Source organism: Oncorhynchus masou, chromosome 24 (assembly GCF_036934945.1).
Source record: "Oncorhynchus masou masou isolate Uvic2021 chromosome 24, UVic_Omas_1.1, whole genome shotgun sequence".
In the NCBI taxonomy this organism is placed as follows: domain Eukaryota; kingdom Metazoa; phylum Chordata; class Actinopteri; order Salmoniformes; family Salmonidae; genus Oncorhynchus; species Oncorhynchus masou.
The window spans coordinates 3,314,304-3,334,336 of NC_088235.1; the positions used below are offsets into that span (position 1 = coordinate 3,314,304).

The 20,033-nt window shown below is 48.7% G+C and overlaps 1 protein-coding gene across 1 annotated transcript in view; it reads left to right on the forward strand.

The window, feature by feature from the left end:
• LOC135511796 (WD repeat-containing and planar cell polarity effector protein fritz homolog) overlaps positions 1-20,033 on the forward strand; it is a 185,825-nt gene that overhangs the window by 55,861 nt on the left and 109,931 nt on the right. The window contains 3 exon segments of the mRNA XM_064933259.1: positions 1,389-1,473; positions 6,376-6,420; positions 9,618-9,668. Of these exon segments, the coding sequence (XP_064789331.1) occupies positions 1,413-1,473; positions 6,376-6,420; positions 9,618-9,668 (157 nt within the window). The 5' untranslated portion in view covers positions 1,389-1,412.

The following is a 20,033-nucleotide window of genomic DNA, read 5'->3' on the forward strand; positions in this document are numbered from 1 at the left end:
GAGGGAGGGAGGGAGGGAGGGAGGGAGGGAGGGAGGGAGGGAGGGAGGGAGGGAAAGGAAGAGAGAGTCCACTCTCAGCATTATGTAGGGAGGGAGGGAGGGAGGGGAGAGAGGAGGGAGGGAGGGAGGGAGGGAGGGAGGGAGGGAGGGAGGGAGGGAGGGAGGGAGGGAAAGGAAGAGAGAGTCCACTCTCAGCATTATGGAGGGAGGGAGGGAGGGAGGGAGGGAGGGAGGGAGGGAGGGAGGGAGGGAGGGAGGGAGGGAGGGAGGAGGGAGGGAAAGGAAGAGAGTCCACCCTCAGCAGTAACCTGGTCATGGATGAGAGAGGGATGGAGCAAGGGAGGAAAAGAGAGAGAGAGAGATGATGTGGGGAGAGAGATTTGTCCTCTTCATCAACAGACAGTGATGTGGGTGGAATGATAGGTTCTTCATCACTAATACATAATAATTTGCTGTGTGCGTATATTTCACTAATGTAAATGTTAGAATTTGTTTTTGCATATCCCAGCAGAGAGTGGGTCAGCCCGGGTCAGATATTATCAACGTTGACCCAGGAGCAATGAAGGTTAAGTGCCTTGCTCAAGGGCACATTGACAGATGTTTCACCTGGTCGGCTCGGGGATTCAAACTAAGGACCTTCCTCTCTAACCGACAGGCTACCTGCCCCCCACTACCTATGATGGGTGTACTATAGCAGGGCCTTCTTAGAGTTCACGTGTGTGTGTGTGTGTGTGTGTGTGTGTGTGTGTGTACTATAGCAGGGCCTTTTTAGAGTTCACTTTGTGTGTGTGCGTGTGAGTCTACTATAGGAAGGGCCTTCTTAGAGTTCACTTTGTGTGTGTGTGTGTGTGTACTATTGCAGGGCCTTCTTAGAGTTCACGTGTGTGTGTGTGTGTGTGTGTGTGTGTGTGTGTGTGTGTGTGTGTACTATAGCAGGGCCTTTTTAGAGTTCACTTTGTGTGTGTGCGTGTGAGTCTACTATAGGAAGGGCCTTCTTAGAGTTCACTTTGTGTGTGTGTGTGTGTGTACTATTGCAGGGCCTTCTTAGAGTTCACGTGTGTGTGTGTGTGTGTGTGTGTGTGTGTGTGTGTGTGTGTGTGTGTGTACTATAGCAGGGCCTTTTTAGAGTTCACTTTGTGTGTGTGCGTGTGAGTCTACTATAGGAAGGGCCTTCTTAGAGTTCACTTTGTGTGTGTGTGTGTGTGTGTGTACTATTGCAGGGCCTTCTTAGAGTTCACTTTGTGTGTGTGTGTGTGAGAGAGACCCTGAGCACCCTCTATGTAACCTCCCCCCCGTGTTCATCACCACTACAGGTGAATCTGTCATGTTGTTTTGTCTGCCCTTTTTCTCCTGATTTCGTTCCCTCCTTTCCCCTCCTCTCTCTGCAGTCTCGGGTTCCCCTCCTCCGTCAGATGGCGTTCTGCCTGGCCGAGCTTCACTGTTGGTCCTCCAGCAGCTCACTACAAGTCAGAGGTTTGTATGTCTGTTTTAGAGACAGCTTCACTGTTGGTCCTCCAGCAGCTCACTACAAGTGGAAGGTTAAAGGACACATTTCTACATGATCTATCTATACATCTGCTTCTCTCTCTCATCTCTACATAGAGATCCTATTAAATAACAAATATACAGAGCTCTTCAATTCTTCAAATTCATTATTTTATTTATTTATTTAATGTCAATTCTTTCTGATCAAATACATTTAAGACTCTTCTGGTTCTATCCAATTAACTCATATTTTCCCATTGACATGTGTCTGTCTGTCTCCCATTGACATGTGTCTGTCTGTCTCCCATTGACATGTGTCTGTCTGTCTCCCATTGACATGTGTCTGTCTGTCTCCCATTGACACGTGTCTGTCGGTCTCCCATTGACATGTGTCGGTCTCCCATTGACATGTGTCTGTCTGTCTCCCGTTAACATGTGTCTGTCTCCCATTGACATGTGTCTGTCTGTCTCCCATTGACATGTGTCTGTCTGTCTCCCATTGACATGTGTCGGTCTCCCATTGACATGTGTCGGTCTCCCATTGACATGTGTCTGTCTGTCTCCCATTGACATGTGTCTGTCTGTCTCCCATTGACATGTATCTGTCTGTCTCCCATTGACATGTGTCTGTCTGTCTCCCATTGACATGTGTCTGTCTGTCTCCCATTGACATGTGTCTGTCTGTCTCCCATTGACATGTGTCTGTCTGTCTCCCATTGACATGTGTCTGTCTGTCTCCCATTGACATGTGTCTGTCTGTCTCCCATTGACATGTGTCTGTCTGTCTCCCATTGACATGTGTCTGTCTGTCTCCCATTAACATGTGTCTGTCTGTCTCCCATTGACATGTGTCTGTCTGTCTCCCATTGACATGTATCTGTCTGTCTCCCATTGACATGTGTCTGTCTGTCTCCCATTGACATGTGTCTGTCTGTCTCCCATTGACATGTGTCTGTCGGTCTCCCATTGACATGTGTCTGTCTGTCTCCCATTGACGTGTCTGTCTGTCTCCCATTGACATGTGTTGGTCTCCCATTGACATGTGTCTGTCTGTCTCCCATTGACATGTGTCGGTCTCCCATTGACATGTGTTGGTCTCCCATTGACATACACTACCTTTCAAAAGTTTGGGGTCACTTAAAAATTTCCTACTTAGAAGGCCAGCATCCCGGAGTCTCCTCTTCACTGTTCATGTTGAGACTGGACAGAGGAACTCTGGGCTACCCTGCCGCCCCACGTTGGGACTGGTGTTTTGCAGGGTGCTATTTAATGAAGCTGCCAGTTGAGGACTTGTGAGGCGTCTGTTTCTCAAACTAGACTCTCTAATGTACTTGTCCTCTTGCTCAGTTGTGCACCGGGGCCTCCCACTCCTCTTTCTATTCTGGTTAGAGACAGTTTGCACTGTTCTGTGAAGGGAGTAGGCCAGAGCGTTCGAGATCTTCGGTCTTTGTTTCTGGACATTTTGAGCCTGTAATTGAACTCACAAATGCTGATGCTCCAGATACTCAACTAGTCTAAAGAAGGCCAGTTTTATTGCTTCTTTAATCAGAACAGTTTTCAGCTGTACTAACATAATTGCAAAAGGGTTTTCTAATGATCAATTAGCCTTTTAAAATGATAAACTTGGATTAGCTAACACAACGTGCCATTGGAACACAGGAGTGATGGTTGCTGATAATGGGCCTCTGTACGCCAATGTAGATATTCCATTAAAAATCTGCCGTTTCCAGCTACAATAGTGATTTACAACATTAACAATGTCTACACTGTATTTCTGATCAATTTGATGTTATTTTAATGGACAAAAAAAATGCTTTTCTTTCAAAAACAAGGACATTTCTAAATGACCCCAAACTTTTGAACGGTAGTGTATACTGTCTCCCATTGACGTGAGTCTGTCTGTCTCCCATTGACGTGAGCCTGTCTGTCTCCCATTGGCGTGAGCCTGTCTGTCTCCCATTGACGTGAGCCAGTCTGTCTCCCATTAACGTGAGCCTGTCTGTCTCCCATTGACGTGAGCCAGTCTCCCATTGACGTGAGCCTGTCTGTCTCCCATTGACGTGAGCCAGTCTCCCATTGACGTGAGCCAGTCTCCCATTGACGTGAGCCAGTCTCCCATTGACGTGAGCCAGTCTCCCATTAACGTGAGCCAGTCTCCCATTGACGTGAGCCAGTCTCCCATTGACGTGAGCCTGTCTCCCATTGACGTGAGCCTGTCTGTCTCCCATTGACGTGAGCCTGTCTGTCTCCCATTGACGTGAGCCTGTCTGTCTCCCATTGACGTGAGCCTGTCTGTCTCCCATTGACGTGAGCCTGTCTGTCTCCCATTGACGTGAGCCTGTCTCCCATTGACGTGAGCCAGTCTCCCATTGACGTGAGCCAGTCTCCCATTGACGTGAGCCTGTCTCCCATTGACGTGAGCCAGTCTCCCATTGACGTGAGCCAGTCTCCCATTGACGTGAGCCAGTCTCCCATTGACGTGAGCCAGTCTCCCATTGACGTGAGCCAGTCTCCCATTGACGTGAGCCAGTCTCCCATTGACGTGAGCCAGTCTCCCATTGACGTGAGCCAGTCTCCCATTGACGTGAGCCAGTCTCCCATTGACGTGAGCCAGTCTCCCATTGACGTGAGCCAGTCTCCCATTGACGTGAGCCAGTCTCCCATTGACGTGAGCCAGTCTCCCATTGACGTGAGCCAGTCTCCCATTGACGTGAGCCAGTCTCCCATTGACTTGAGCCAGTCTCCCATTGATAAAATTTAATGGTCCTCTAGCTCAGTTGGTAGAGCATTGCTCTTTCTACGCTAGGGTCATGGGTTCAATTCCCTCTGGGGCCCCTCATATGTAAAAGGTATGCAGACATGACTGTAAGGAGCTTTGGATAAAAGCGTCTGCTGATATTAGATACTGTATATTAATAATGTAACACGTTCTGAATGAACCAATCATCTCAATTGTGAATCAGACTTTTACTGTTCAACTGCCGTCTATGCTCTAGGCTTACGATGACCGCCAACCAACCCCTGACCTTTATGACCTTGTGGGTGGGGCCTAAGTTTTGAGTCGGGGGTTGACAGTTGCTGTCTGTCTCTCCACACCTATCTGTTCATCTTTTCAGTCACAGAGAGAGAAATAAATGTTATTTTCCTTGTTTAGCTTCCCTTCAGTCTCTTCTGTTCCAGTCTGGTAAGCTTCAGGCGGAGATAGTGTCTCTGAGGCCAAACCGTGTGTGTGTGTGTTTGTGTGTGACAGGTGTGTGTGTGTGTGTGTGTGTGTGTGTGTGTGTGTGTGTGTGTGTGTGTGTGTGTGTGTGTGTGTGTGTGTGTGTGTGTGTGTGTGTGTGTGTGTGTGTGTGTGACAGGTGTGTGTGTCGTGGTTATATTAGTTTGTTTCTGACTTAGTGTTTTTTGCTATCAGAGCAAACGTTGGGTGGAGGGATATATCGGGATGGTGGCTTGGGGTGGTGAGGCGTGACGCTCCCTGCCAACCCCTGTCTGTACAGTATACATCCGCCCAAAATCCTAGTTACCTGTCTGGAGGATACATATCAAACAGGACAGATGGAAATACTATGAAAGGAATATGACTGTATGAGACTGTTGATACAAATGTGTGTGTGTGTGTGTGTGTGTGTGTGTGTGTGTGTGTGTGTGTGTGTGTGTGTGTGTGTGTGTGTGTGTGTGTGTGTGTGTGTGTGTGTGTGTGTGTGTGTGTGTGTGTCTGTGTGTGTGTCTGTGTGTGTGTCAGCGCTCCCCCTTTATTAGTGTGACCTGTTCTAAGGAGCAGGAGACACACACACACACACACACACACACACACGCCTCAGCAGCAGCAGAAGAGAGGACGTGATAAAATAGTGATGTGCTGTGAGAATCCTGGCCTGGCCTGGAGTTTGGGCCGTCGCTAATAACACCCAATGAAAGTCTAGTCTCAGCAGTTTAGGGGTAGAGGTGTGTGTGTGTTGATTAGGTGCAACTAGGCATGTGTGGGATGAAGTCTGTCCTGGAGGTGAAGAGGGGTTACAGAGGCTTCTCTCTTCATCAGTATTTTATCCCGCTAGTCCCCCTCCCTCCCTCCCTCCCTCCCTCCCTCCCTCCCTCCCTCCCTCCCTCCCTCCCTCCCTCCCTCCCTCCCTCCCTCCCTCCCTCCCTCCCTCCCTCCTCTTCTATTCCCCTCCCTCCCTAGTCTCCCTCTCTCCCTCCCTCCCTCCTCTATCCCTCTATCCTCTTCTATTCCCCTCCCTCCCTCCCTAGTCTCCCTCCCTCCCTCCCTCCCTCCCTCCTCTATCCCTCTATCCCTCCTCTTCTATTCCCCTCCTTCCCTCTATGCCTCCCTCCCTTCCTCTATGCCTCCCTCCCTCCCTCCTCTTCTATTCCCCTCCCTCTCTCCCTCCATCCTCCTATATTCCCTCCATCCTTCCTCCTCTATCCCTCCCTCCTCTAGCCCTCCCTCCTTCCTCCTCTATCCCTTCCTCCTCTATCCCTCCCTCCTCTAGCCTTCCCTCCTTCCTCCTCTATCCCTTCCTCCTCTATCCCTCCCTCCTCTAGCCCTCCCTCCTCTCGCCCTCCCTCCTTCCTCCTCTATCCCTCCCTCCCTCTTCCTCCTCTATCCCTCCCTCCCTCTCCCTCCTCTTCTATTCCCCCTCTCTCCTCCCTCCTCCCTCTCTCCTTCCAGCCTCCCTCCCTCCCTCGTTATCTGGAACGGAGTGCAGGCAGAAGGGACAGGACACTAGCTGATAGTGATTGTTTATCCCGTGGTGAGAAATTGCTGATCTGTCCATTTTTCTGACAGACCGGTGATTTCTCTCTCTCTCTGCGTCTCTCTCTCTCTATCCATCTCTTTCTCTCTCTCCTTCCATCTCTCTCTCTCGTTCTTTCTCTCTCTGCACACAGATACAGATATTGGCACCCATCAGTACTATGACAAAGGAGAGCCAGGTAAATATGTTTAAAATGTATATGTTCCTACTTCCACCACACACACACAAGCACACACACACACACACACACACACACACACACACACACACACACACACACACACACACACACACGTCTGCATGTTGAGCAGCTGCACGTCTCTTGTCCATCTTCAGTGAGATGATGCTCTTGCTCAAAGCCATTTCATTTGGAGGATTACAGAAGGATGTCTTGATATCTCAGTGGAGGAGAAGAGAGGAGGGAGAACAAAGGAGAGAGAGAGCAGAGCAGAGAGTACCACATCGCGTCGGCTAATTTAAGCTGTGCAAATTGATAATAGCCTCTATTAACACACACACACACACACACACACACACACACACACACACACACACACACACACACACACACACACACACACTGATATCAACCTCAAATGTAAGACACCGTTCTTTCCACAAGAGGGAGTCCCAGGCTCATTAGAATTACTAAGGGACCCCCCCCCTTCCTGTCCCTCACCCCTTAGGCACAGATCTAGGATCAGCTCCCACTCCCCGCCCCTCAGATCTGGGAATCAGCTCCTCCTCCCCGCACTGACCCTCAGCTCTAGGATCAGCTCCCCCCTGACCTTAACTGTAGGGGGGCGAAACCACTAAACTGACCTTGGATCAGCGTGTGGGGAACTAGGGGCTACTCCTACTCTGCCCTGAAGCAGGTGGCTGTGTCTGGGTGTCCTCTCAGCCTCTTATCTGATTAGGGGCCACTAATCCTGGAAGTGGGCTAAACTGCCAGCGGGGCCTACCAGATCCTACCAGACAGGCCACTTTCCTGCTCCCGGCGGCTGAGTGAGGAGGCTTGGGCTAGGCTGTCGACTGGTCAGATTGGAGGGGCACTGTTTAGCACTGGCTTGCTGCTCCTGTCCCACCTGGAAACACACACACACACACACACACACACACACACACACACACACACACACACACACACACACTAACCCTTTCTTGGCACATAGACAATACTGACACGTACACAGCATACACCTGAAACAGTAGAACAGTAGAACAGCAGAACAGTAGAACAGCGGAACAGTAGAACAGCGGAACAGCAGAACAGTGGAACAGTAGAACAGTGGAACAGTGGAACAGTAGAACAGTAGAACAGTGGAACAGTGGAACAGTAGAACAGTGGAACAGTGGAACAGTAATACAGTAGAACAGTGGAACAGTGGAACAGTGGAACAGTGGAACAGTAGAACAGTAGAACAGTGTAACAGTAGAACAGTAGAACAGTGGAACAGTAGAACAGTAGAACAGTATAACAGTAGAACAGTGGAACAGTAGAACAGTAGAACAGTAGAACAGTATAACAGTGGAACAGTAGAACAGTAGAACAGTGGAACAGTAGAACAGTAGAACAGTAGAACAGTGTAACAGTAGAACAGTATAACAGTATAACAGTATAACAGTAGAACAGTGGAACAGTAGAACAGTATAACAGTATAACAGTGGAACAGTGGAACAGTAGAACAGTAGAACAGTAGAACAGTGGAACAGTAGAACAGTAGAACAGTAGAACAGTGGAACAGTAGAACAGTAGAACAGTAGAACAGTAGAACAGTGGAACAGTAGAACAGTAGAACAGTGGAACAGTGGAACAGTAGAACAGTGGAACAGTAGAACAGTAGAACAGTATAACAGTATAACAGTAGAACAGTAGAACAGTGGAACAGTAGAACAGTAGAACAGTGGAACAGTGGAACAGTAGAACAGTAGAACAGTATAACAGTATAACAGTGGAACAGTAGAACAGTAGAACAGTAGAACAGTGGAACAGTAGAACAGTGGAACAGTGGAACAGTGGAACAGTAGAACAGTAGAACAGTGGAACAGTGGAACAGTAGAACAGTGGAACAGTGGAACAGTATAACAGTGGAACAGTGGAACAGTGGAACAGTGGAACAGTGGAACAGTAGAACAGTGGAACAGTGGAACAGTGGAACAGTATAACAGTATAACAGTATAACAGTGGAACAGTGGAACAGTGGAACAGTGGAACAGTGGAACAGTAGAACAGTAGAACAGTATAACAGTAGAACAGTGGAACAGTAGAACAGTGGAACAGTGGAACAGTGGAACAGTGGAACAGTGGAACAGTAGAACAGTGGAACAGTGGAACAGTGGAACAGTGGAACAGTGGAACAGTATAACAGTGGAACAGTGGAACAGTAGAACAGTGGAACAGTAGAACAGTAGAACAGTGGAACAGTGGAACAGTAGAACAGTAGAACAGTGGAACAGTAGAACAGTGGAACAGTGGAACAGTAGAACAGTAGAACAGTGGAACAGTAGAACAGTGGAACAGTGGAACAGTAGAACAGTAGAACAGTAGAACAGTATAACAGTAGAACAGTGGAACAGTAGAACAGTAGAACAGTGGAACAGTAGAACAGTGGAACAGTGGAACAGTGGAACAGTAGAACAGTGGAACAGTGGAACAGTAGAACAGTGGAACAGTGGAACAGTATAACAGTGGAACAGTGGAACAGTAGAACAGTGGAACAGTAGAACAGTGGAACAGTGGAACAGTGGAACAGTAGAACAGTAGAACAGTAGAACAGTGGAACAGTGGAACAGTAGAACAGTGGAACAGTAGAACAGTAGAACAGTGGAACAGTGGAACAGTGGAACAGTGGAACAGTAGAACAGTGGAACAGTGGAACAGTGGAACAGTAGAACAGTGGAACAGTGGAACAGTATAACAGTGGAACAGTGGAACAGTGGAACAGTAGAACAGTGGAACAGTAGAACAGTAGAACAGTGGAACAGTGGAACAGTGGAACAGTAGAACAGTAGAACAGTAGAACAGTAGAACAGTGGAACAGTAGAACAGTGGAACAGTGGAACAGTATAACAGTGGAACAGTGGAACAGTGGAACAGTAGAACAGTGGAACAGTAGAACAGTAGAACAGTGGAACAGTAGAACAGTGGAACAGTGGAACAGTGGAACAGTAGAACAGTAGAACAGTATAACAGTGGAACAGTAGAACAGTGGAACAGTGGAACAGTATAACAGTAGAACAGTAAAACAGTGGAACAGTAGAACAGTAGAACAGTAGAACAGTAGAACAGTGGAACAGTAGAACAGTAGAACAGTGGAACAGTAGAACAGTGTACCTCGTTGTTTTTGACCTCCTGTACTGTCCTCTTTCTTGCAGCCGTCCCATCAGAGCACCACTACTACACTGACAAACAGGATTTCTCTGAATGTAAGTCCTTTCAAATCACTGCCCTCACAACACAAACCTCATGCAGAAACGACTAACATTATAACAAGCCGTAGGTGATAGTATTTTGGTGGGTTATATTGTACTATGTTGAGGCAGAAGGGAGTTCAGGAGAAGTGAGATCATTTGGGGTGGGTGATGTTGTAGTGGGGTTGTGTTGGAATAGGTTGAAGAACAGGTCAAGTGTGGTATTTAGGGGGTTGAGAGGAAGTGGGGACTGGTTGAGCGGGCACATGTGTGTGTGTGTGTGTGTGTGTGTGTGTGTTCTCCCCAGTCCAAACGTCCACCCCAGAGTGGCACCATTAGGAACCTAATCACCATCATACCACGATGACCAGTTTCCATGTAATAATTCTTAGCTAGTCAGTCTGTCAGTCAACCTGACTCTCTCTCTCTCTACTCATTCATCTTTCTCTCTTCTCATCTCTCTCTCTCTACTCTCTCTCTCTCTGCTCATTCATCTTTCTCTCTTCTCATCTCTCTCTCTCTACTCTCTCTCTCTCTCTACTCATTCATCTTTCTCTCTTCTCATCTCTCTCTCTCTACTCTCTCTCTCTCTACTCATTCATCTTTCTCTCTTCTCATCTCTCTCTCTACTCTCTCTCTCTCTGCTCATTCAACTTTCTCTCTTCTCATCTCTCTCTCTCTCTACTCTCTCTCTCTCTACTCATTCATCTTTCTCTCTTCTCATCTCTCTCTCTCTACTCTCTCTCTCTCTACTCATTCATCTTTCTCTCTTCTCATCTCTCTCTCTCTACTCTCTCTCTCTCTCTACTCATTCATCTTTCTCTCTTCTCATCTCTCTCTCTCTCTCTCTCTCTCTACTCATTCATCTTTCTCTCTTCTCATCTCTCTCTCTACTCTCTCTCTCTCTACTCATTCATCTTTCTCTCTTCTCATCTCTCTCTACTCTCTCTCTCTCTACTCATTCATCTTTCTCTCTTCTCATCTCTCTCTCTCTACTCTCTCTCTCTACTCATTCATCTTTCTCTCTTCTCATCTCTCTCTACTCTCTCTCTCTCTACCCATGAATCTTTCTCTCTCTCTTTCTCTCTCTCCCCATCTCTTCCTCTCTATCCTTCTCTCTCCCCCCATCTCTTCATCTCTCCCCTTCTCTCTGCCCCATCTCGTCCTCTCTCTCTCTCTCTCCTTCTCTCTCTCCCCCATCTCTTCCTCTTTCTCTCTCTCCTTCTCTCTCTCCCACATCTCTTCCTCTTTCTCTCTCTCCTTCTCTCTCTGCCCCATCTCTTCCTCTCTCTCCTTCTCTCTCTCCCCATCTCTTCCTCTCTCCTTCTCTCTCCCCATCTCTTCCTCTCTCCCCTTCTCTCTCTCTCCCCCATCTCTTCCTCTTTCTCTCCTTCTCTCTCTCCCCCATCTCTTCCTCTCTCTCCTTCTCTCTCTCTCCCCATCTCTTCCTCTCTCCCCTTCTCTCCCCCCATCTCTTCCTCTCTCTCCTTCTCTCTCCCCCATCTCTTCCTCTCTCTCTTTCTCTCTCCCCCATCTCTTCCTCTCTCCTCTCTCTCCCCATCTCTTCCTCTCTCTCCTTCTCTCTCTCCCCATCTATTCCTCTCTCTCTCCTTCTCTCTCCCCGTCTCTTCCTCTCTCTCCTTCTCTCTCCCCCATCTCTTCCTCTCTCTCTTTCTCTCTCCCCCATCTCTTCCTCTCTACGTCTCTCTCCCCCCATCTCTTCCTCTTACCCCTTCTCACTCCCCATCTCTCCCTCTCTCTCCCCATCTCTTCCTCTCTCTCCTTCTCTCTGCCCCATCTCTTCCTCTTACCCCTTCTCACTCCCCATCTCTCCCTCTCTCTCCCCATCTCTTCCTCTCTCCACTTCTCTCTCCCCCCATCTCTTCCTCTTAACCCTTCTCACTCCCCATCTCTCCCTCTCTCTCCCCATCTCTTCCTCTCTCTCCTTCTCTCTCCCCCATCTCTTCCTCTCTCTTCTCTCTCCCCTTCTCTCCCCCCATCTCTTCCTCTCTCTCTTCTCTCTCTCCCCCCATCTCTTCCTCTCTCTCTCATTCTCTCTCCCCATCTCTTCTCTCTCTCTTTCTCTCTCCACATCTCTTCCTCTCTCTCTCCTTCTATCCCCCCATCTCTTCTCTCTCTCTCCTTCTCTCTCCCCATCTCTTCCTCTCTCTCTCCTTCTCCCCCCATCTCTTCCTCTCTCCTTCTCTCCCCCCATCTCTTCCTCTCTCCACTTCTCTCTCCCCCCATCTCTTCCTCTTAACCCTTCTCACTCCCCATCTCTCCCTCTCTCTCCCCATCTCTTCCTCTCTCTCCTTCTCTCTCCCCCATCTCTTCCTCTCTCTCTTTCTCTCTCCCCTTCTCTCCCCCATTTCTTCCTCTCTCTCCTTCTCTCTCCCCCCATCTCTTCCTCTCTCTCTCATTCTCTCTCCCCATCTCTTCCTCTCTCTCTTTCTCTCTCCCCATCTCTTCCTCTCTCTCTCTCCTTCTATCCCCCCATCTCTTCTCTCTCTCTCCTTCTCTCTCCCCATCTCTTTCCTCTCTCCTTCTCTCTCCCCCATCTCTTCCTCTCTCTCTTTCTCTCTCCCCTTCTCTCCCCCATCTCTTCCTCTCTCTCCTTCTCTCTCCCCCCATCTCTTCCTCTCTCTCTCATTCTCTCTCCCCATCTCTTTCTCTCTTCTTTCTCTCTCCCCATCTCTTCCTCTCTCTCTCCTTCTATCCCCCCATCTCTTCCTCTCTCTCTCCTTCTCTCTCCCCATCTCTTCCTCTCTCTCTCCTTCTCTCCCCCCATCTCTTCCTCTCTCCTTCTCTCTCCCCATCTCTTCCTCACTCTCCTTCTCTCTCCCCCCACCTCTTCCTCTCTCCTTCTCTCTCCCCATCTCTTCCTATCTCTTTCTCTCTCCCCCATCTCTTCCTCGCTCTCCTTCTCTCTCTCCCCATCTCTTCCTCGCTCTCCTTCTCTCTCCCCCATCTCTTCCTCTCTCCTTCTCTCTCCCCATCTCTTCCTCTCTCTCTCCTCTCCCCCATCTCTTCCTCTCTCTCTCCTTCTCTCTCCCCCATCTCTTCCTCGCTCTCCTTCTCTCTCTCCCCATCTCTTCCTCACTCTCCTTCTCTCTCTCCCCCATCTCTTCCTTTCTCCTTCTCTCTCCCCATCTCTTCCCCTCTCTCTCCTTCTCTCCCCCCATCTCTTCCTCTCTCTCTCCTTCTCTCTCCCCCATCTCTTCCTCGCTCTCCTTCTCTCTCTCCCCATCTCTTCCTCTCTCCTTCTCTCTCCCCATCTTTTCCCCCCTCTCTCTCCTTCTCTCCCCCATCTCTTCCTCTCTCTCCTTCTCTCTCCCCCATCTCTTCCTCGCTCTCCTTCTCTCTCTCCCCCATCTCTTCCTCTTACCCCTTCTCACTCCCCCATCTCTCCCTCTCTCTCCCCATCTCTTCCTCTCTCCACTTCTCTCTCCCCCCATCTCTTCCTCTTAACCCTTCTCACTCCCCATCTCTCCCTCTCTCTCCCCATCTCTTCCTCTCTCTCCTTCTCTCTCCCCCATCTCTTCCTCTCTCTCTTTCTCTCTCCCCTTCTCTCCCCCCATCTCTTCCTCTCTCTCCTTCTCTCTCCCCCCATCTCTTCCTCTCTCTCTCATTCTCTCTCCCCATCTCTTCCTCTCTCTCTTTCTCTCTCCCCATCTCTTCCTCTCTCTCTCCTTCTATCCCCCCATCTCTTCCTCTCTCTCTCCTTCTCTCTCCCCATCTCTTCCTCTCTCTCTCCTTCTCTCTCCCCATCTCTTCCTCACTCTCCTCTCTCTCCCCCCACCTCTTCTCTCTCCTTCTCTCTCCCCATCTCTTCCTATCTCTCTTTCTCTCTCCCCCATCTCTTCCTCGCTCTCCTTCTCTCTCTCCCCATCTCTTCCTCGCTCTCCTTCTCTCTCCCCCATCTCTTCCTCTCTCCTTCTCTCTCCCCATCTCTTCCTCTCTCTCTCCCCCCATCTCTTCCTCTCTCTCTCCTTCTCTCTCCCCCATCTCTTCCTCGCTCTCCTTCTCTCTCTCCCCATCTCTTCCTCACTCTCCTTCTCTCTCCCCCCATCTCTTCCTTTCTCCTTCTCTCTCCCCATCTCTTCCCCTCTCTCTCCTTCTCTCCCCCATCTCTTCCTCTCTCTCTCCTTCTCTCTCCCCCATCTCTTCCTCGCTCTCCTTCTCTCTCTCCCCATCTCTTCCTCTCTCCTTCTCTCTCCCCATCTTTTCCCCTCTCTCTCCTTCTCTCCCCCCATCTCTTCCTCTCTCTCTCCTTCTCTCTCCCCCATCTCTTCCTCGCTCTCCTTCTCTCTCTCCCCATCTCTTCCTCTCTCTCCTTCTCTCTCCCCATCTCTTCCTCTCTCTCCTTCTCTCTCCCCTCATCTCTTCCTCTCTCGTTCTCTCTCCCCATCTCTCCCTCTCTCTTTCTCTCTCCCCATCTCTTCCTCTCTCCCCATCTCTTCCTCTCTCCCCATCTCTTCCTCTCAATTCAATTCAATTCAATTCAAGGGGCTTTATTGGCATGGGTAACATGTGTTAACATTGCCAAAGCAAGTAAGGTAGATAATATATAAAGTGAAATAAACAATAAAAAATAACAGTAGACATCACACATACAGAAGTTTCAAAACAATAAAGACATTACAAATGTCATATTATATATATATACAGTGTTTTTACAATGTACTCTCTCTCTCCTTCTCTCTCCCCATCTCTTCCTCTCAATTCAATTCAATTCAATTCAATTCAAGGGGCTTTATTGGCATGGGAAACATGTGTTAACATTGCCAAAGCAAGTAAGGTATATAATATATAAAGTGAAATAAACAATAAAAATTAACAGTAGACATCACACATACAGAAGTTTCAAAACAATAAAGACATTACAAATGTCATATTATATATATATATATACAGTGTTTTTACAATGTGCAAATGGTAAAGGACACAAGATAAAATAAATAAGCATCGATATGTGTTGTATTTACAATGGTGCGTGTTCTTCACTGGTTGCCCTTTTCTCGTGGCAACAGGTCACAAATCTTGCTGCTCTGATGGCACACTGTGGAATTTCACCCAGTAGATATGGGAGTTTTCAAAATTGGATTTGTTTTCGAATTCTTTGTGGATCTGTGTAATCTGAGGGAAATATGTCTCTCTAATATGGTCATACATTGGGCAGGAGGTTAGGAAGTGCAGCTCAGTTTCCACCTCATTTTGTGGGCAGTGAGCACATAGCCTGTCTTCTCTTGAGAGCCATGTCTGCCTACGTCGGCCTTTCTCAATAGCAAGGCTATGCTCGCTGAGTCTGTACATAGTCAAAGCTTTCCTTAATTTTGGGTCAGTCACAGTGGTCAGGTATTCTGCCGCTGTGTACTCTCTGTGTAGGGCCAAATAGCATTCTAGTTTGCTCTGTTTTTTTGTTAATTCTTTCCAGTGTGTCAAGTAATTATCTTTTTGTTTTCTCATGATTTGGTTGGGTCTAATTGTGCTGCTGTCATGGGGCTCTGTAGGGTGTGTTTGTGAACAGAGCCCCAGGACCAGCTTGCTTAGGGGACTCTTCTCCAGGTTCATCTCTCTGTAGGTGATGGCTTTGTTGTGGAAGGTTTGGGAATCGCTTCCTTTTAGGTGGTTATAGAATTTAACAGCTCTTTTCTGGATTTTGATAATTAGTGGGTATCGGCCTAATTCTGCTCTGCATGCACTATTTGGTGTTCTACGTTGTACACGGAGGATATTTTTGCAGAATTCTGCGTGCAGAGTCTCAATTTGGTGTTTGTCCCATTTTGTAAAGTCTTGGTTGGTGAGCGGACCCCAGACCTCACAACCATAAAGGGCAATGGGCTCTATGACTGATTCAAGTATTTTTAGCCAAATCCTAATTGGTATGTTGAAATTTATGTTCCTTTTGATGGCATAGAATGCCCTTCTTGCCTTGTCTCTCAGATCGTTCACAGCTTTGTGGAAGTTACCTGTGGCGCTGATGTTTAGGCCAAGGTATGTATAGTTTTTTGTGTGCTCTAGGGCAACAGTGTCTAGATGGAATTTGTATTTGTGGTCCTGGTGACTGGACCTTTTTTGGAACACCATTATTTTGGTCTTACTGAGATTTACTGTCAGGGCCCAGGTCTGACAGAATCTGTGCATAAGATCTAGGTGCTGCTGTAGGCCCTCCTTGGTTGGTGACAGAAGCACCAGATCATCAGCAAACAGCAGACATTTGACTTCAGATTCTAGTAGGGTGAGGCCGGGTGCTGCAGACTTTTCTAGTGCCCGCGCCAGTTCGTTGATATATATGTTGAAGAGGGTGGGGCTTAAGCTGCATCCCTGTCTAACCCCACGACCCTGTGTGAAGAAATGTGTGTGTTTTTTGCCAATTTTAACCGCACACTTGTTGTTTGTGTACATGGATTTTATGATGTCGTATGTTTTTCCCCCAACACCACTTTCCATCAGTTTGTATAGCAGACCCTCATGCCAAATTGAGTCGAAGGCTTTTTTGAAATCAACAAAGCATGAGAAGACTTTGCCTTTGTTTTGGTTTGTTTGGTTGTCAATTAGGGTGTGCAGGGTGAATACATGGTCTGTTGTACGGTAATTTGGTAAAAAGCCAATTTGACATTTGCTCAGTACATTGTTTTCATTGAGGAAGTGCACGAGTCTGCTGTTAATGATAATGCAGAGGATTTTCCCAAGGTTACTGTTGACGCATATTCCACGGTAGTTATTGGGGTCAAATTTCTCTCCCCATCTCTTCCTCTCTCCCCTTCTCTCTCCCCATCTCTTCCTCTCTCCCCTTCTCTCTCTCCCCATCTCTTCCTCTCTCTCCTTCTCTCTCCCCATCTCTTCCTCTCTCCCCTTCTCTCTCTCCCCATCTCTTCCTCTCTCCCCTTCTCTCTCCCCCATCTCTTCCTCTCTCTCTTTCTCTCTCCCCCATCTCTTCCTCTCTCTCCTTCTCACTCCTCATCTCTTCCTCTCTCCCCTTCTCTCTCCCCATCTCTTCCTCTCTCCCCTTCTCTCTCTCCCCATCTCTTCCTCTCTCCCCTTCTCTCTCCCCCATCTCTTCCTCTCTCTCTTTCTCTCTCCCCCATCTCTTCCTCTCTCCCCTTCTCTCTCCCCATCTCTTCCTCTCTCCCCTTCTCTCTCCCCCATCTCTTCCTCTCTCTCCTTCTCTCTCCCCATCTCTTCCTCTCTCCCCCATCTCTTCCTCTCCCTCCTTCTCTCTCCCCATCTCTTCCTCTCTCCCCTTCTCTCTCTCCCCATCTCTTCCTCTCTCCCCTTCTCTCTCTCCCCATCTCTTCCTCTCTCCCCTTCTCTCTCCCCATCTCTTCCTCTCTCCTTCTCTCCCCCCATCTCTTCCTCTCTCCTTCTCTTTCTCCCCATCTCTTCCTCTCTCCCTCCTTCTCTCTCCCCCCATCTCTTCCTCTCTCCTTCTCTCTCCCCCCATCTCTTCCTCTCTCCTTCTCTCTCCCCATCTCTTCCTCTCTCCTTCTCTCCCCCCATCTCTTCCTCTCTCCTTCTCTCCCCCCATCTCTTCCTCTCTCCTTCTCTTTCTCCCCATCTCTTCCTCTCTCCTTCTTTCTCCCCCCATCTCTTCCTCTCTCCTTCTCTCTCCCCCATCTCTTCCTCTCTCCCTCTCTCTCCCCCATCTCTTCCTCTCTCCCTCTCACTCCCCCCATCTCTTCCTCTCTCCCTCTCACTCCCCCTTCTCTTCCTCTCTCCCTCTCTCGCCCAGGAGGGGAATACAGACACCCTTATCAGGAGACAAACACCCGTCCCCCTGCCCTCCCTCACCCCTCCTCCCCCCTCTACCTCATTTGCATGTATCTGCTTCCCCACTCCCACTCGTTGTAGAAGGGAGACTACGTCTCTTAATACTTTACTTTTAAATAGAGAGGAGGAGGGGAAAACTGATGGGGAAACGATTACACCATCTTGAAAAAGCAGACCTCCTTACCTTCTATATTAACGCTCATGTATATGCACAGGGAAGGACTAGGCCCCAGAATTCAATTAACTTTTTAAAGTTGTTTTTCTTCTCTCTCTCTCTCCGCCAGTGGAGGGAGCGATGGGGAGAGTATGGGGAAATGACGGGGTTTGTGTGTGGAACGAGGTAGTTTCAAGTGGTGTGTGTATTTAGATGTGTTCTGCTAACTTTGAGTTTGTCTTCCCACAGAGGCTGGGGTAGAGATAACTGTAGGAGAGTGTTACTGGCTGGCTTGCTGGCTGGCTGGCTGGCTGACTGGCTGGCTGACTGGCTGGCTGACTGGCTGACTGGCTGGCTGCCTGGCTGGCTGACTGGCTGACTGGCTGGCTGACTGACTGGCTGGCTGGCTGACTGGCTGACTGCCTGGCTGGCTGGCTGGCTGACTGTCTGACTGGCTGGCTGGCTGGCTGTCTGGCTGACTGCCTGCCTGGCTTGCTGGCTGGCTGACTGCCTGGCTGGCTGGCTGACTGGCTGACTGCCTGGCTGGCTGGCTGGCTGGCTGGCTGGCTGGCTGACTGCCTGGCTGGCTGACTGGCTGACTGCCTGGCTGGTTGGCTGGCTGACTGCCTGGCTGGCTGGCTGCCTGGCTGGCTGGCTGACTGGCTGACTGGCTGGCTGGCTGACTGGCTGACTGCCTGGCTGGCTGGCTGGCTGACTGTCTGTCTGGCTGGCTGGCTGACTGACTGGCTGGCTGGCTGGCTGACTGGCTGACTGGCTGGCTGGCTGGCTGACTGGCTGGCTGACTGGCTGGCTGGCTGACTGGCTGGCTGGCTGGCTGGCTGCTCTCAGAGACTCTGAAAGCTGTAAAACGTTACATCAAACAAATATGGCTTATCAATATTTGCGAGAGGTTTTTCAATAAGGAGAAAGGTGTATATTTGTTGGTAACGAGAGCTTTCTCATTGCTGGTGCTCTGAGGGCTCTAAAACATCATCGCTCCATATTTGATCAAAACACAACTCAATATGACACCTGTAGTTTGATCAAAACACAACTTCAATAGGACACCTGTAGTTTGATCAAAACACAACTTCAATATGACACCTGTAGTTTGATCAAAACACAACTCAATATGACACCTGTAGTTTGATCAAAACACAACTCAATATGACACCTGTAGTTTGATCAAAACACAACTCAATATGACACCTGTAGTTTGATCAAAACACAACTCAATATGACACCTGTAGTTTCACTTAGAGGAGCGTCATATATCATATATACATTGTCCTGTATGTGTGACTCAGCTGGTAAAGCATGGTGATTGAAACGCTAGGATTGTGGACATTGTATGTGTGACTCAGCTGGTAGAGCATGGCGATTGAAACGCTAGGATTGTGGGCATTGTATGTGTGACTCAGCTGGTAGAGCATGGCGATTGAAACGCTAGGATTGTGGACATTGTATGTGTGACTCAGCTGGTAGAGCAAGGCGATTGAAACGCTAGGATTGTTGGCATTGTATGTGTGACTCAGCTGGTAGAGCATGGCGATTGAAACGCTAGGATTGTGGACATTGTATGTGTGACTCAGCTGGTAGAGCAAGGCGATTGAAACGCTAGGATTGTTGGCATTGTATGTGTGACTCAGCTGGTAGAGCATGGCGATTGAAACGCTAGGATTGTGGACATTGTATATGTGACTCAGCTGGTAGAGCATGGCGATTGAAACGCTAGGATTGTGGGCATTGTATGTGTGACTCAGCTGGTAGAGCATGGCGATTGAAACGCTAGGATTGTGGACATTGTATGTGTGACTCAGCTGGTAGAGCATGGCGATTGAAACGCTAGGATTGTGGACATTGTATGTGTGACTCAGCTGGTAGAGCATGGCGATTGAAACGCTAGGATTGTGGGCATTGTATGTGTGACTCAGCTGGTAGAGCATGGCGATTGAAACGCTAGGATTGTGGACATTGTATGTGTGACTCAGTTGGTAGAGCATGGCGATTGAAACGCTAGGATTGTGGGCATTGTATGTGTGACTCAGCTGGTAGAGCATGGAGATTGAAACGCTAGGATTGTGGACATTGTATGTGTGACTCAGCTGGTAGAGCATGGCGATTGAAACGCTAGGATTGTGGACATTGTATGTGTGATTCAGCTGGTAGAGCATGGCGATTGAAACGCTAGGATTGTGGACATTGTATGTGTGACTCAGCTGGTAGAGCATGGCGATTGAAACGCTAGGATTGTGGGCATTGTATGTGTGACTCAGCTGGTAGAGCATGGCGATTGAAACGCTAGGATTGTGGGCATTGTATGTGTGACTCAGCTGGTAGAGCATGGCGATTGAAACGCTAGGATTGTGGACATTGTATGTGTGACTCAGCTGGTAGAGCATGGCGATTGAAACGCTAGGATTGTGGACATTGTATGTGTGACTCAGCTGGTAGAG